Below are 15,077 nucleotides of genomic sequence, written 5' to 3'. Positions count from 1 at the left end.
TGATTGATTATGATAAGTTTTTCCTAAACTAATAGATAACGCTGATATTTAAAAAAAATAGTTTTGTTACGGTAAACAAGTTGTAAGTCGAATGAGAAAAGATAATTAAAAAGTATCTACTTGCTTATCATTTCCTTAGGGTTTTTACGCTATTTACTTTGAGATCCACTCTTTTAATTAACAAGGGCGACATGCTTTTATTAATAGACCCCGCTTTAGGTACTATTTACGTGGATAAACGTACGGCTATTGGTCGAAGCGTTCGATTGTATTCTCGCCACACGCGGCGCGAAAACCGTGCCGCAGGCGCTAAAGCTGGCCCTACCCTAAGGTTGGTCAGGTCAGTCGATCGTGTCGATGTGATCGACCTCATAATCCTCAGATAATATCTCACAGGACAAAAGAAGAAGACTACTCTCTTTTTTATTTATGTTTTTACTTACTCAGATTTTTTTGTTGGTCATGTAGTTTGTGTAGGTGTATATTAAGAAATTCGGATTATGATTCGTTTCTTAATACACACGTTAATTAGAGATAATATCCATGTTGCTATCAAATAAGTTGGTTTAATGATAAATTAATTACATATTGATAAACAATTGAAGACAGTTGTTTTTGATTGCGATCATAATCTTCTTGTGACTTTGTAAGGTAAGACCTTTGGTTATTATTTTATATGGTTTTAATTCTCTAACATTAGATTTTCGGTCTAATTACAATATAAAAAATGAACATTGTGGACGGTTTCTGCCAACCCTCAATTAGAGCAACATAGGTACGGTCACGAGCATTAATATGTATACACTTTGGTACCATGTCACATTAACTTTTTTGACAAATCGAACTGTAAGTCTCACTAAATGTCAAATATGTTTTTGCGACAGAGTCCTAAAGTGGGTACATATTAATGCTACTTATAAATGCTGTTTATTTTTTAGCTAAATCTGTTATTGCTGATAAATCGAAATTACTATTTCGTGATATAAAAGCACAAATTGTGCCTTCTGTGAAACATGACGCGCGCTGTCTCGCTGCTCACCTCCGTTCTTGAATCAGCGCCACATTGTGATTTGTTTGTTAGTTCGATAGCATGTTTGATGAAAGAATGTGAGAAGACTTTTGAAAGCATGATGCCTGTAAGCACCATTCGGGAATAATTTTTATTTTAATTTTATTTTGTGTGTCATGTATGTTAAGTAACTTTTAAGAGAAACTTTGTAACAGCTGTGGATTTTTCTGTTATGTTACAATGTATATTTTTTTCTAAATAAATAAATAAATAAATAAATGACGAACTGTGGAAATTTTGGAACTAAATCCTGTTTGTCTCTTTCAGAAGCTATGAAGATGTTCACACTTATTCTAGCGGCCTGTTTGGGGCTGGCAACAACTTTACCTGTGGATAATGTTTCAGATAATACAGGTAAGATATTTAAATTGGATAAATGGGTAAAAAGTTATGCTTAAAAAAATACAAAAAAATGCTTTAAATAACAAAGAAACAACAACGTCAACAACACGACAACGTCATTTTGTCTTTCCATTTTTTTTTGTTATTTTTTGTCTTTCCAGTGACGATATTATACTTTTTAATAAAGAAATATTTCGAATATTTGTTGAAAAAAAAACATGAGTTTAATTGAAGTTCCTTTAAATTTGAATTTGGAATATTAATATTAAGAATTAAAAACCAAAATGATACTTATTTTTATTCATATTGGTACTCGTTTTAATTTTATTTTGATATTTTTTATTAAACATAAACTTGCAAGGTGTATTTATTAAGTATACATTTTTTGTAAAGCATCGGAATATAACGGAGTAAATAAGTAGAGATATTTGACTCAACAACTATTTTACTTACCTATTAAAATCATGAAAAATTCAATCAATCAATCAATAATACTTTATTGCACAACAACATTTATATAAAGGACATAAACATACGAATAAAACATAAGCACAATAGGCGGCAAAAAAAAATGTAATTTTTATCCGACTCCGGCGAAGCAAAAAGGAGGATTATGTGTTTGGCCGCTATGTATCTATGTATATGTGCATGTATGTGTGTATGCACGTCAGTTCCAACCTAACTTTTAAACCACCTGTCAGAAATTAACAATTGAGGTGTCATTAGAAGCGTCCTGATTGTCCGGTGGTTATAGCCTATGTGACGTCACAATCGCCACGTTAAATTTAATGTGGCGCCCTCTAGAGGACATAAACTGCGGACGAATTATTATTATTTTTCGAACGATATTGTGTTGGGTATCAAATGAAACGGCTTAATTTGCACATTACAAATATGTAGATATTACTAGCATTTACTTGCGGGTCTTTTTGTATTTCTTGTTAACATCACTATTCGGAAGAATTTTAGAGGAATATAGGTACTTACCTGTTTTTTTGTTTCATACTTTTTAGAGCGCGATTTTTCCGTAGTCGGGTTTTAGTTTTTAAACTTACATTTTATAAGTATTAAATGTATGAAAATAGAATTGCAACAACATTGTCGTTATCTGAGACATAGTCTACTGTTCAGATGGATAAATACAGAACAATTGTATTTGTAAGAGCTGCTCAAATATTGATTCGATCGCGATTTGCTCTCGTGTTTACTAAGAATTCTGTTGGGGCTAAAAAAGTAGCGAATTTGTAAACAAACTGGATTAAACAATATTTTAGACTATGCAATGTACATTTTTTACACGGTAATCGACAGGCATAAAATTTATGGAACACACGTCAATTTTAAGCAGAAATTTAAAACAACCATAAATTTTTTTTACATCGACCAATAACACGACAGAGTCAAGTAGACAGCATTTTAGATTACATACCAGCGAGATGCCTATTTTATTCACCCGGGTTATTCATTCGTTTTAAAATTAACTTGTTGACAATCAGGTGTCCCTTGGCCCCGATTCCTGCAGACACCGCCTAATTTTATTTTAAGTTATATCCGTCACTTTCTTATCCGTCGAAAAGGAAAGGGACGGATGATTCACAGCTCTTAATTTTAGGAAGAATGAGTGAATGAATGAATAACCCGGGCGAATCAAAAGGCACGTCGCTGGTATGCAATCCGTTTGACGTGCTGTCTACTTAACTGTGTCGGGTTATTGACGGATGTAAAATTTTTAGACGGTTGGTTTAGATTTGTGCTTAAAATTGACGTGTGTTCCATAAATTTTATGCTTGTCGATTACCCGTCCCTTTCCTTTTCGGCGGATAAGAAAATGACAGATATAACTTAAAATAAAATTGGATGGTATTTACAGGAATTAGCACCAATGTGTAACTGAAAATTAGATATCAACCCCTCACGTGTAATGTTATTTTTCACTGTACTTTATGAAGAAGATAGCTTATAAGAGTTTTATATATACACATTTTCATTTGTACTGAGCCTTCAATCGGGGGTGACATTATCAGTCCCAAAACCCTCTATAATAAATTAAAGATTAAAAAAAACAAAATCGGTTAACCAGTTTTCATGTTTTGGTCATAAAATTGGTTTTATTACCTTTGCATTTTGACACCTTATACTAATAAAAGATTTTGCTTACTTTTTTTAATTACTTTTTATTTATTTATTGTCGACAACCCTAACCGAAAACCAGGGCCGACAATCAAGGCTACGTCACATGCGTCGGAAGACTGGGTATCCTTGCTTTTTCGTCCTTAACAAAGCAAGAGATCCGTTCTGCTGGAGGGAGCTGGGGGGTTAAAGGCCACATCGAAACAATTCCTCTAAAACCAATATTGTGATTTGACATTTGCGCATATAAAAGCAAGTGCGCAATGTCAAGAAATGTCAAATAGCAATAGTGCTTTTTTAGATGAATTGCTTTGATGTGGCCATTTTAACCCGTTTGATTGGCCTTTAGCGGCTGCCAATCAGCTCACAATCACACTACTGGGTTAGAAAGTGGTCTTTACTCTGACTGGGTGACTTTTTGGTTGTCACTTGTTTCCATGCCCATACTAAGGAATATATTCTCATTCTCAAGAATCGCAGACTCCTATTACAAGCACGTGTAGGTTAAAAGGTTTTGGCGAGTTGCCCGGAGTTTACCCTGCATTACTGATAGTAAATAATACATTAAGTACTGACTTCTAAGTTACGCCGAGGTTGTTGTCTGCAAAAGAAAACATGCCTTATACTTATATACAGAAAAATGGCATAAGCTAAGCTACCAGTAATCGATATTTCCCCTTTGTTTGGTCGACCGGTTAATTGCACTAACATAAACAGCCTATATAAATCCCACTGCTGGGCACAGGCCTCCCCTCAATCAATCGGAGGGGGTATGGATCATACTCTACTACGCTGCTCCACTACGGGCTAGCCCGGGTCCAACGGCTAAACTTGCCTTCTGAACCACGGAATCATTTTACTTTTTCTGACAACCAGGTGATTCAGCCTGCAATGTCCTACCCAAAAAACAACAGTCTCATATAGTGATTTTCGACAGTGTCTTCATTGGGAATCGAACTCGGACCTCCAGATCGTGAGCCGAATCTTCTAACCACTAGACCACTGAGGCCTAATGGGATTTATTTTTCCCTCAAAGGTTTCAAATTCAAAAATACATTATTGTGACTTAACTATAGTACCTGGCAAATGGCGACCTTATAGCTTAAAGCGATTTCTTCCAGACAAGCTTCATAATATTCAGGCACAAGTTTACGTAATGTAATTTACTTACTAATAAAACACTCCTACTTCAGGTGTGGCTGGTGTGGCTACACGCAACTCTTTCTTCGAGCAATTGTTTCTGGAGATCCTTGAGGACTTGAGAGAGACCATGGTTACTGGTTCCGAGGATATTCCTGTGCTGGATCCCCTCCAAATAGAACATCTGCATCTCGACCTCGACGACTTGGGCTTGGAAAAGTAAGTTTTTTTTATATAACCCTACATTTGACGAGTAAATGGTGCGTCTGAAGATTTGTCGAATTGGCCTGAAGAGGCATTTTCTTAAGAGACTATATTATCCAACAGTGTGCGGAGAGTTTTTTTGACGAGACTTATTGTAGATTTGCCGCAGATGGCATTAACTACTTGGCCGGACAAATGGGGAGCGCTGAAGGCTCTCACCCGGTACAACATTTCAGGCAACAGGCCTGAGGGTGCCCAGTTGGGCGCGAACCTCGGCTCAGGGCGTCGTCTGAGAGGAAAAATATTTGAAAGAATTAATCGACCCTAGTGGGTCGATAGCGATAAGCGCTGATTGAGGGAAATCGTCGACCACGCCGGTGGGGGTCGGTATTGGGGTCCTGAAGTGTTTGGTGTTGCGAGTTGATTGGCTGCCTCTATGTGCGGAGAGTGGTTGGTGATGCTTGTGATGTGATCTTTCTTTTTAGATAGAATCGTATTAGAAATTGTTGTCTTTCCGCTTCGACCCGCGCACACTCCGCCATCACATGCAGAGCATCCTCCACTTGATCACACACGTCACATTTTGGTGAGTTTATTTTCCTCATCAAAAAACCGAAACTATTTAGCGGAATGTGTCCGGATCGAAGTCGATGGGCTAACACAATGGATTCCCTACTCATACCCGTACCCGCGAATCAGAGTACTTGCACTTGATTGGCTCACTTACTTATTCTTACTTTTTTCTCTATTTTCAGTGCCCATATAACTCTTGATAACGTGGAAGCCAGGAAGCTCAGTACCTTCGTGGTCGACAATCTGTCCATTACTGCAACTTCAATTATCCTGCAGCGCTATGCCATCGAACTTGATTTATATATTCCTGTGATAGAAGTGGATTCTGGTAAATATTTTAATATTGCGACTCGGTATTCATGATCATCCTCACACTCTGTCAAGGGTGGCAGAATTAAACAATCCTGGTGGTACGATGCAGCGTCTGTGGAGAGGGTACTTCACCCACGTCAGCTGAGCTGATGGTGGTACGAAAAGTCTGCGTTCATTATAAAACGAGGGGTACATAACATACACTTCACAAATAGGATACAGGATAGGATTACTTAATGGGAAGTCTCGGCCACCATGCAACTAAAAATTTGTGAAATAAAGAATATTTTTTTTTCACAGTAAACACCAGTGATTGTAAAAATTGAGAGCAACAAACAATATTATACACGGTGTTAGTGACATCGTAATGAAAACTTGAAATTCTACTTGATATCAACTCAGAATCATGGTCTGAATCATCCCCCTCAGTATTCGTTACGGTGTCACGAACTGCCATACGTACTTGTATGGCTTCCTGTACGTAATTGTACATTATTCTTCAGCTCATTATTCTTAGTGAATATCAAGTGGAACTTTCCATCGCAAAAGTATAGAATTTAAATTAATTTAAAGAAACGCAAAAAAAATGAATTTTGCGATGGAAAATTCCACGTGTATCAACTAGGTATCATGCTCTGAATCATCCCCCTCAGTACCTAATCGTTACGCTGTCTGTCACTAACACCATGTATATACATCAATGTGTTATGTTATCCCTGTTATGTGATTCTCAGGCCTGTTGTCTTAAATGCTGTACCGGATGACAGCCCTCAGCGCTCCCCATTTGTCCGGCCAAGTAGTTAATGCCAGTCGCGGCAAATCTACTATAAAAATATGTCATGTGCCGTTATATCTGTTATATTTTTATTTTTTGTTACAGAGGGCTACGATTTATTTGTAAACGTGATGGGTGGAAATATCTTCGGAACTGGCGACGCTAAGTATGTTTGCAATATAATTACAAACCATAGATCTTTTATAACAAATGAACAACCAATCTCCGTAAAGAAGTGTCTGCCGCACATCTTGTCACAAGAGACGCTGTTGACGAAACTGTATAACCGATATTGCACTTTATTTGAACACCCACAACATATTAATTTTAAGGAACGAATTTATACTATCTACATAACTTAATGTACCTATACGTATTTACAACACATATTTTTAGAAAAAAAAAAAAAACTCCGTAGCTAATGTGAGTTTATTTGTGGGACAGGATGTCAGTGCTATAACCTATTTAATTATCAGTAAATCGTTTACAAATTGTTTAATTTACAATGAAAATTTATGTATTATGATTTTTTTTATATAACTTAAATCAAATTTAAGTACTTTAACTAAACACGAAATTACATAAATAATTAACAAAAATAATGCTATTTACTGCAAATCAGTAAATTGAGTAGTTTATTTAATAATATACTACAAAACTACTATATTACTCTACTGTACTAAACTATGCTTTTTAAGTTATGTTATGTGGCTTAAGTCTTTCTTTGCGTGAATGAGATTGACCATCGGTATTCGAAGATCTACTCTACGCCAAATGACGCATTACGAATAATATCAATTAATTTTCAGACTTTCTTCTATCGTGTGGGTTGTGAGGTGGAGTACCAACCTCATCAACCCAAGCCCTGGTGTCAGGGTTACTATTGAGCCGCCAGAGGCCCCTGACATAGCTCATGTAACGACTACTTACTTACATCAGTAAGTAGTAACCGGGACCAACGGCTTAATGTGTCTTCCGAAGCACGGATCATCTTACTTTTTGGACAATCAGGTGATCAGCCTGTAATGTTCTAACCAAACTAGGGATCACAAAGTGATTTTTGTGATATGTCCCCACCGGGATTCGAACCCGGGACCTCCGGATCGTGAGCCCAACGCTCAACCACTATACCACGGAGGCCGTTATTTTCAGACTAAGAATAATAGAGCCAAGGATCGTTGCCAGTTTGGAGGCGGGACTTAGTATTTCTGGTGGAATATCCATCAACATCCGCAGCGCCCGCGTATTCTTCACACTTGGAGCTTTCCGGGTAACAACATTCACAGCATTATCTCCCTAACGTCGTGATAACGCGTGACAAACTGGACCAGAAGAAGATTTGACAGGATCTGTCAAATCCAGTGTCCAGCAGACAGGTCCAGTGTTTCACGGCAGCGACTGCCCGTCACATAATACAGTCTACTTTTGCGGTGCCCCTACAGGGTATCGCATATTAGTGCATATTTATTAATATCAATAGTGTAGTTTCCAACTAGTCAAATCAGTTACTTTTTACTAAACGTCAATACACGATTTTTTTTTTGCGTGACTTATTGTAGATTTGCCGCAGATGGCATTAACTACTTGGCCGGACAAATGGGGAGCGCTGAAGGCTCTCACCCGGTACAACGTTTAAGACAACAGGCCTGAGGGTGCCCAGTTGAGCGCGAACCTCGGCTCAGGGCGTCGTCTGAGAGGAAAAATATTTGAAAGAATTAATCAACCCTAGTGTGTCGATAGCGATAAGCGCTGAATGAGGGAAATCGTCGACCACGCCGGCGGGGTCGGTATCGGGGTCCTGAAGTGTTTGATGTCGCGAGCTGATTGGCTGCCTCTATGGCTAGAGTAGTCGGGTCGTCAGGATCGTATATTACGTCCTTCGTCAATACACGAAACAACTATGCAATTTATAATTATGAAAAAGCAACCTGTGACGTCATAGAGAAACGTGACAAAATGTCCAACTTATTATTACATTTTTCTTTATTGAAATTGATAAATAAGTTAAATAGAAAATAGAAAACGTATTTGTCACTTTTAGATCTGTCTTTATTTAGTAATCAGAATTGCATAATTTATCTTTTTAACCTAGGAAACTACCCAATAGTACTTACCATGTGACAAATATAAATAAATAAATAAAATTCATATCTGATAAGTCTAGTGATAGAACGCTTATAGATACTTGCGTGATTTTATCTATACACACTAATCTTTTTTTTTAATATATACCTTGGATGAACACCTCCCTTGTCCATAGTAACTGCTTTTCAACGGCTTTTTACCTTATTTTTTTAGCCTGAAATAAATGGCATGTTCGGCAACCCTATGGTCGATGACTTCGTGAATTCATTCCTGGGCCATTTAATAGAAGATTTAGTAAATAGCTTCCAGGTGAGTGTTCTATACAACACAGAGAAAATTTAAATCGAAAAAAAATCTGACTCAGACAGGCAGCTCTTGTCAAGTCGGGACGAGCTTGTTAACCATTACACCACCGGGTCCTCCTTCTAGAATGATTCTTTGGATCTATGTATCGTCATTAAGCCTACGCCGGCGCCATCTATCTATAATAATGGCCCCGATTCCTGCAGACACCGCCTAATTTTATTTTAAGTTATATCCGTCATTTTCATATCCGTCGAAAAGGAAAGGGACGGATGATTCACAGCTCTTAATTTTAGAAAGAATGAGTAAATGAATGAATAACCCGGGCGAATCAAAAGGTACGTCGCTGGTATGCAATCTGTTTGACGTGCTGTCTACTTAACTGTGTCGGGTTATTGACGGTTGTAAAATTTTTAGACGGTTGGTTTAGATTTGTGCTTAAAATTGACGTGTGTTCCATAAATTTTATGCTTGTCGATTACCCGTCCCTTTCCTTCTCGGCGGATAAGAAAATGACAGATATAACTTAAAATAAAATTAGATGGTATTTACAGGAATTAGCACCATTGAGTACTAATATTATTTTTAGACCGACAAGTCCACAGTAGATTTAAACTTATAGTAAAGATGACATTTTAGCTGTTATTATTGATTGATTGATGATTTCTCCCATTATTATTTGTCAAAACAACAAATTGGGGAAGTCATGGATGTATCCATAGCAAGATGAATTAAGTACCCACACCTCATCGAGCTTTCTGTTAGACTAAATTGATAGATAAGTGGTGAGCCGTATCGCCGTCTATAAAAGTCCAACCTTCTTAGTGAAGACAAAAACACACCGCGGACACTTCATACAAAAATTGACGTTATTGTAGACGCGCAACAATTTTTTTCAATTTTCTTTTCACAGGATGAGATTTCTGACTTCCTCAGCGGCTTGGTGATGGAAGTCGGCAATGATATAATTGGTGGTATTCTTCCCGGCCTCATTGCTCATGATGAAGAACTAACCAGGAAGGTACAGCTCCTACAGGCTTCAGAACCTCATGGCTTGACACTCGGTTCGGATTGAAAATAAATCTGAGTTTCTTTAATGAAATAACGTAATGATTTCTGGAATAAAGCTTGTTGCAGTTGAAATAGCGATTACGTTTAAGAATGAAACAGTTTCAAATTAAATGTTTATATACCAATCGTATTTCTATATTTTCTTTTGATATTTGTTTATTCAAATATTTTTTTCTCTCAGACGACGCCCTGAGCCGAGGTTTGCGCCCAGATGGGCACCCTCAGGTCTGTTGTCTTAAACGTTGTACCGGGTGAGAGCCTTCAGCGCTCCCCATTAGTCCGGCAAATTCAAATTAAATTCAAAAATATCTTTATTGAGTAGGTAACATAGTTACCTACACTTTGAATCGTCAATTTTTAGATCACGAACGTCTCATCCGCCTAAAACTACTGCAGCTTCTCACACCTTGTATAGCCGGGGAAAAGAAGCTGCAAGAAAAACCTCGGCACAGGGTCCTAGACGTTCTTTAAAAAAAAGTCAAGTATAATAGCTTTAAAATAATAACGACATAAGTTGGTAAGGTAGGTTTCAAGCGACAGTTGTCCCCACTCTGTGAAAATTTTAAGTGAAGTTATTGTCTTGTTTTTGTGTGTGTTACTTTATAATAAACATTTTCTATTCTATTATATTCAGTATCATAATCGATGTAGAAAGAAAAATGATGAATTAACCTGTATTTTCAGAACATTTTTCGTTTATTTCAGCTACAAAAGTATTGTAGTGACATCTTTTGTGTAAAATACATTGTATTTACTCTGGAAATACATTACTCTGCGCGGGTAAGTTCCAAAGCGGCGTACGAAGCTAAGTTATTTCTTAGAGTATTACACAGATGGCGCTGATCGGATCCCTGTGTAAGTATTTATGTTTTATGATGTCCTGCGGGCCGGAGCTAAAACAAATTCGAACCGAACACAAAGTAGGTACTTTTATAAGTTCCGGCTCAGAACATTTCCGGTACCATCTGTGTGCAGGGGGGCTAAAAGACTACATCTAAGCAATTTGTTCAAAAAACAATATTGCTATTTGCCATTTGTTGAAAATTGCGCACTTTTGTTTTATATGAGTAAATATCAAATAGCAAATTTGCTTTTTTTAGATGAATTGCTGCGATGTGTTTTTTTTAACCCCCTTGAGTGTAGGTATTCTTCTTTCTCATGTCAATCTTGTCATAACTTTAGAAAAAATGAGAACAATTCTAACTTAAGCTTAATCGCTAAAATTACTTAGATGCCGAGTCGTAAAGTGAGATTAGCTTAGGAAAGTCGTAATATTTTCGTACAGTGTGGTCGTAAAGCTTGGAATTATGCGGTGTCTAACGCTTATTTTGGTTCATAAAATTTTGATTAAAGCCAAGGTTAAAGTGCCGTTTTACTTAGCATTTTGGTAAATTCTGAAATTATTTAAATTTTGAAATAAATAGGTACCTACTTACAACCTTTGTTTGGAGTCTGGTAAAAATAATAATACTAAGAACGTATATAACGAATATTCTCCGCCCGAACCAATTCGAATAATAACGGCCTCCGTGGTCCAGTGGTTGAACGTTGGGCTCACGATCCGGAGGTCCCGGGTTCGAATCCCGGTGGGTGATATGTATCAATACAAAAATCACTTTGTGATCCTTAGTTTGGTTAAAACATTACAGGCTGATCGATCACCTGATTGTCCAAAAAGTAAGATGATCCGTGCTTGGTCCCGGTTACTACTTACTAATGTAAGTAAGTAGTCATGAGCCATGTCAGGAGCCTTTGGCGGCTAAATAGTAACCCTGACACGAGGGTTGATGAGGTTGGTAATTCACCTCACAACCCTCACGTTAGAAGAAGACCGTTGCCAAGCTAGATTTACCTCACCCCCGCGCTGGGTTTCACTTTAGTCTAAATGGCCATAAGCCGTTGAGGAGTAAGGGAGCGCGCGCGGATTGTTTGTCTCGCTTGCACTAACGCGGTAATGCAGACAGGTTTTTGTATGGAGTGTCGAGGCTGTGCTTTGTTTTCTCTAACTGCTCTAACTTTCCAAAGTGGAGCAGTATGGTTGAGTATGGTTCGTATTCCAATCGAGACCATTTAAAAAAGAAAATCTTTTTTTAATGTAGACTTTTATTATTATCAGACAAACAAGATTTCAACAGAACCAAGTCTTTTTGTTCTCTAAAGGTATTTTTGTTTTGTTATCAACCTAATCAAGCTATGCTATATTAGTCTGTTTCAATTTACGTTCTTGTCCTAAGAGATCGGCAAAAACTTGAAAAATATTGTGTGATGTTCTGTCGCGGGGCCACCACCTCCAATTCAGTTGAAAACGATATAGATTACTGTACGTACCATGTACATAGTGTACGTGAAAAGATTTTATGTGTACGTGCTATAATTAGAAAGAAAACAACAAATTAAAGTGGCTTCGCTGGAGAGCATACTCCCCAGCGGAGCCACTCAGTTTGCATACTTCGAGATGTTTTCTTCCTGTAAATTGAAGTATAGTTTGATGTACGTACTACGTACATAGTGTACGTGAAAAGATTTTATGTGTACGTGCTATAATTAGAAAGAAAACAACAAATTAAAGTGGCTTCGCTGGAGAGCATACTCCCCAGCGGAGCCACTCAGTTTGCATACTTCGAGATGTTTTCTTCCTGTAAATTGTAGTATAGTTTGATGTACGTACTACGTACATAGTGTACGTGAAAAGATTTTATGTGTACGTGCTATAATTAGAAAGAAAACAACAAATTAAAGTGTATATGACGGCATGAACAAAACGTGAAGCGCTGAAGATTTTAAGAAACAATCTCCTTGCGAGAACTTTTTATCTATGCACAGACTACTAAGAGAACCTAGTTCAGACGAACGTCTCTCATACAAAACAAAGAGCCTCAGAATTTAGAGTATGACACTTGATTTGACATATAAAATTATATTGCCACACGCATAAATAATTGTGGGGTTGCCTTGGTAATGATATGGCACGGCGTGGCAGTAGTGATAGCTTTAAATTATTTAGATTACTTAAAATTTTGATGACAAGGTTTATAAAAAAAAAACTGCAGTTTACTTGTATAACATTTTATTTTTTAATTTTGTTTTATATTTTATGGATTTTTTTTCTGAAATAAAGCTTTATTATTATTATTTTAAATATGCCTTTTTGCATTAATGGCAAACTTTCATTACCATGGCAACCCCACAATTATTTATGCGTGTGGCAATATAATTTTATATGTCAAATCAAGTGTCATACTCTAAATTCTGAGTGTGCGTCAAGCTAGCGGCCTCAAAAAAAAATGGGCACGAAAAAATAATTTGACCATACCAAAAAATAGTACTCTTATTGAAAAAAATAGTACCTGTTGTAAAAAAATTAGTACCATCACGGTTCTGGATTTATAGCCATGTTTTATTGCACTTGCTAGCTTGACGGTGAGCGAAATTTGGCGAGAGTTAACGACAAGGTCTTTCGCTTTGATTTAAACGCCAAAAAATAGTACCGAAATAGTACTCACCCCCTGCAAAATACCGAAAGTAGTACTTCAACGGTTCCAAAGTTATAAAGGCAGTTCTTTGATCCCGCTAGCTTGACGTTTTGAAAATATCTATTATCTGGGGAACGCTTGCATACTTCAGTATGTAATTAATGTCAATAAACTCGTATGAAATAGTACTTCCTACCATCATAATTTTGATCCGATTCTCTTTGTAGAAATGTTAAAAAATCATCATAACCTATGCCATACATTTGTTGTTGATACAGTCACGTAGACAATTACATAACCTCACAATTTATTCGTAAGTATTGCCATTTTGGAGGTCTACTCTACCATTTCTTTGCACTTCAGTGCTGCTATTACAAAAAATTCCTATTGCATACACCCATATGCACTAATTTTAATAGAAAATGGCTGCATGGGTCTAGTTCTTATCGAAAACAATCTGTGATTTTAATACATCATAATACATTTTTAATCTGCTGTTTTATTTTATAATTTATACCTTCATGTTGAATTTGTTACGGATCGAAGTGTTTGTTAATAAACAATTTGCAGTATTTGTAGAATAACTCAAAGAGTTTCAACAATGATATTACTTTCATCTAACAACCCTGGCACTTCACCAATTGTTACCCAAAAATGGGGAAAAATACTGAAATCTGACAACATTCTTGACCATGTGTAATAATTTTGTTCGCGACTGTACTCGTCTTGATAAATGTATGACATAGGTTATAATGACTTTTTGACATATTTCTACAAAGAGAATCAGGTCCAAATTAGGATGGTAGGGAGTACTATTTCATACGAGTTTATTGACATTAGTTACAAACTGAAGTATGCAAGCATTCCCCAGATAATAGGTATTTTCAAAACGTCAAGCTAGCGGGATCAAAGAACTACCTTTATAACTTTGGAACCGTTGAAGTACTACTTTCGGTATTTTGCAGGGGGTGAGTACTATTTCGATACTATTTTTTGGCGTTTAAATCAAAGCGAAAGACCTTGTCGTTAACTCTCGCCAAATTTCGCTCACCGTCAAGCTAGCAAGTGCAATAAAACATGGCTATAAATCCAGAACCGTGATGGTACTAATTTTTTTACAACAGGTACTATTTTTTTCAATAAGAGTACTATTTTTTGGTATGGTCAAATTATTTTTTCGTGCCCATTTTTTTTTTGAGGCCGCTAGCTTGACGCACACAATTCTGAGGCTCTTTGTTTTGTATGAGAGACGTTCGTCTGAACTAGGTTCTCTTAGTAGTCTGTGCATAGATAAAAAGTTCTCGCAAGGAGATTGTTTCTTAAAATCTTCCGCGCTTCACGTTTTGTTCATGCCGTCATATACACTTTAATTTGTTGTTTTCTTTCTAATTATAGCACGTACACATAAAATCTTTTCACGTACACTATGTACGTAGTACGTACATCAAACTATACTACAATTTACAGGAAGAAAACATCTCGAAGTATGCAAACTGAGTGGCTCCGCTGGGGAGTATGCTCTCCAGCGAAGCCACTTTAATTTGTTGTTTTCTTTCTAATTATAGCACGTACACATAAAATCTTTTCACGTACACTATGT

General features: G+C 36.9%; 1 protein-coding gene across 2 annotated transcripts; it reads left to right on the top strand.

Moving 5' to 3' along the window:
- Positions 1–538: 538 nt before the first annotated feature.
- LOC126382137 (uncharacterized) lies at positions 539–10,134 on the top strand. Of its 2 annotated transcripts, none has more exons than XM_050031904.1 (8): positions 539–651; positions 1,337–1,423; positions 4,735–4,900; positions 5,641–5,786; positions 6,651–6,711; positions 7,698–7,815; positions 8,844–8,939; positions 9,847–10,134. In XM_050031904.1, exons 2-8 carry the CDS (start codon positions 1,342–1,344, stop codon positions 10,006–10,008), a joined length of 831 nt encoding a protein of 276 aa, XP_049887861.1. In that variant the 5' UTR covers positions 539–651; positions 1,337–1,341; the 3' UTR covers positions 10,009–10,134. The 2 variants fall into 2 exon arrangements, with proteins under 2 accessions (XP_049887861.1, XP_049887862.1); XM_050031905.1 differs by lacking the exon at positions 539–651 and adding an exon at positions 702–775.
- Positions 10,135–15,077: the final 4,943 nt, after the last annotated feature.

Source organism: Pectinophora gossypiella, chromosome 3, assembly GCF_024362695.1.
Source record: "Pectinophora gossypiella chromosome 3, ilPecGoss1.1, whole genome shotgun sequence".
Taxonomy (NCBI): Eukaryota; Metazoa; Arthropoda; class Insecta; order Lepidoptera; family Gelechiidae; genus Pectinophora; species Pectinophora gossypiella.
The sequence above is the reverse complement of the archived record's forward strand: the minus strand, read 5'-3'. Positions and strand labels throughout refer to the sequence as shown.